The 2,426-nt window shown below is 52.4% G+C and overlaps 1 protein-coding gene across 1 annotated transcript; it reads left to right on the top strand.

Moving 5' to 3' along the window:
• Positions 1-855: 855 nt before the first annotated feature.
• Positions 856-2,223, top strand: LOC125503197 (transmembrane matrix receptor MUP-4-like; the record flags this gene model as incomplete). The annotated part of the gene is given in 5 exon segments (XM_048663207.1): positions 856-1,212; positions 1,266-1,536; positions 1,590-1,806; positions 1,859-1,984; positions 2,043-2,223. Coding segments are annotated over 5 exon segments (1,152 nt in total), but the record flags the coding sequence as incomplete, so codon positions are not given.
• Between the last annotated feature and the right edge of the window lie 203 nt (positions 2,224-2,426).

Below are 2,426 nucleotides of genomic sequence, written 5' to 3'. Positions count from 1 at the left end.
TGTTAAAGCAATAAGAAATATTGAAAAGGCTACTCTGTGAGAAACTCACCTGATGTTGATTTTTACACTAACACGAAATCACTGATAATTGCTGTGCTGATGCGAATTTGAACAAACAGTACGGCCTGTGATTTTACCCTTATTTATTGACAGATTCCCACCCTCAGGTTGGGTGGAGTTTGAATCAAATTTTCCCCAGATTCTTCGCGTAGGGAGGAGCTTGTAATAAGCTCAAGCCCTGAGTTCTACGAAGTTGAGGAAGTTCTCGTTGGGCGGTAGAACGACGTACTTGAATAGGATGATCGTAATTTGGGTCAGCTTTTGTACATAAAATCTTCCTTTTAAAACTGACGGGCGATGCCCTTGAAACGGTCCCCCCGTTCTTTTTTACCGGTATTTTGCACCTTCCGTACTACCAGTCAAAAATGGAACATACGCTATCAAACAGTTCCCTCTGTCGGTCGAATTAAAAAGGTACTTATCCAACGGATTGTTATGAGCTCGATATGACTTTGTCTGTCACCGTTCGGTAGCCCATAAAATCTTATCGGTCTTATAACTTTATCCCCTGCATAGTTATGGAACCAATAAGGGCAAATGTTGAGAAACCGGGCACAAAACCTTTATATTGTACTGTGGATGGCCGAGTATCAAACTCTTTCTTCAGCTTACAACTTTTATTCCACTCGGTATCGCGTTAACTACGGAACAGGAACATACTAACTTCAAAATTATGGAAAACTCGCTTTTCCGACTCGCGGGGTTAAATCTCTTCTGCACCCGGTCGTTGCTGTCACTTCACTCTCTCTGTCTGGTTCCCCTCGTCGCTTATATAGTTTCCTCCAGCTAACCCAGATAGTTCTCGAAATCTCCAGAAGAGGTGCAAAACTTCTAGCTAGCAACCGCTATTATGATTATTATTGTATATGTAACTGGTGGGCTTCCAGGATTGACACTTGCATAGTGGGCGATGACTCAACCTGCGACGTGTCCCAGCACGAGATCTGCCGCACCGAGTCCGGAGTGAGCGCCTGCCATTGTCGGCCAGGGACGGCGCGCAGGAAGCATCGCGACCCCTGCAGGAAAATCGTGTCGGTCCTGCTGTCGCTGCGGGTGGACCGGATCTACGAGCGCCGCATCGTCTGGGCCAACGAGCTGCTGGAGAAGAGCAGCGAGAGCTACGAGCAGCTCGCCTACGAAGCGGAGCGGGCGGTGCGCCGTTGATTAAACTCCCCCAACTCGCCTGCTCATCAATCAATTTCCAGCTGGAGTCCGCCATGTCCATGACGCCCTTCAGTGACGAGTATCTGGGCGCCTCGGTGAACAACATCTACCAAGGAGACCGCGCCCAGGGCCAGGCGGGGGTGTTTGTCAACGTCACGCTGCAGCTGGAGGAGAACGCCGACACCGCCCGCCCCTCCGTTAGGGGCGACATCCAGAAGCACCTGCTGGGCGTGATCCAGAGGCGCAGCAACAACGTGGGCAACAGCGCGCTCTGGGTGGACAGTCCGCCTGGATCCGTTTCCAGTCTCCAAGGTGGGACCCTCTGAAGCCCCGAAGGGCTTCAGTGAGTATAATGGGGGTTTCAGATCTGGACGAGTGCTCTTCGCCAGAGCTGCACGACTGCCACCTGCAGGCCGACTGCATCAACACCTTCGGCAGCTTCAAGTGCCAGTGTCGCGCGGGCTTCAGAGACCCTTGGCCGGACAACAAGCACAGAGCCGGGCGCCACTGCGAGCAGTGCTCCCCTGCCCACTGCAACAACAGGGGCGAGTGCCGGTATCAGAACGGACTGGAAGTTTGCACGTGAGTAGCCAGCTGGGGAGAAAACTGATTATCGAAGCTCGGATGTCCGCAGTTGTACTGGAAACTACTACGGCAGCCAATGCGAGCTCGATGGCGAAGTTCTAGGAGTGGCCATCGGGGCCAGTGTTGCCGCCATCATCATCATAGGGCTTACGCTGGTGTGCTTGGTCATGTGGAGGTAAGTGCGCATTGGATCATCGGCATCGGGGACAGCCATTTGACCAATGGGGTTTCAGCCGGAAGTGGAGCCGCGAGCAAAAGGCGGCCGTGGGCAGTCCGGTGTTCGGCTACATGGCCACAGCCGGCAACACTGTCAAGACGCCCGTGGTGGGCGCGCCTCCCTACCAGCTCACTCTAGAAGATCGGCTGCGCTGGGCGCAGATCGCCGACGTCATGGCCCAAGCCAACCATTATGCCGTAAGCTTTCGAGGTTGCCTAGCAAACTTTGACATCATATGCAAAAATATGCCAAATAAAGCTTAACAGACTACGAAGGCTTTCACGGCCGGTTAAATTACATTTAGGAATGTTTTTCGGTTCCGCTATGTTGATGACACTTTTGTTGTTTGGGGCCATGGTCTGACTGAACTGGAAGACTTCCTGAGGCACCTCAACTCAAT

The sequence above is a fragment of the Dendroctonus ponderosae genome, unplaced genomic scaffold (assembly GCF_020466585.1).
Source record: "Dendroctonus ponderosae isolate FM_Combo_2020 unplaced genomic scaffold, Dpon_F_20191213v2 Dpon_F_20191213_1323, whole genome shotgun sequence".
In the NCBI taxonomy this organism is placed as follows: Eukaryota; Metazoa; Arthropoda; class Insecta; order Coleoptera; family Curculionidae; genus Dendroctonus; species Dendroctonus ponderosae.
Note: the sequence above shows the minus strand (reverse complement) of the source record. Positions and strands in the feature narration are given on the sequence as shown.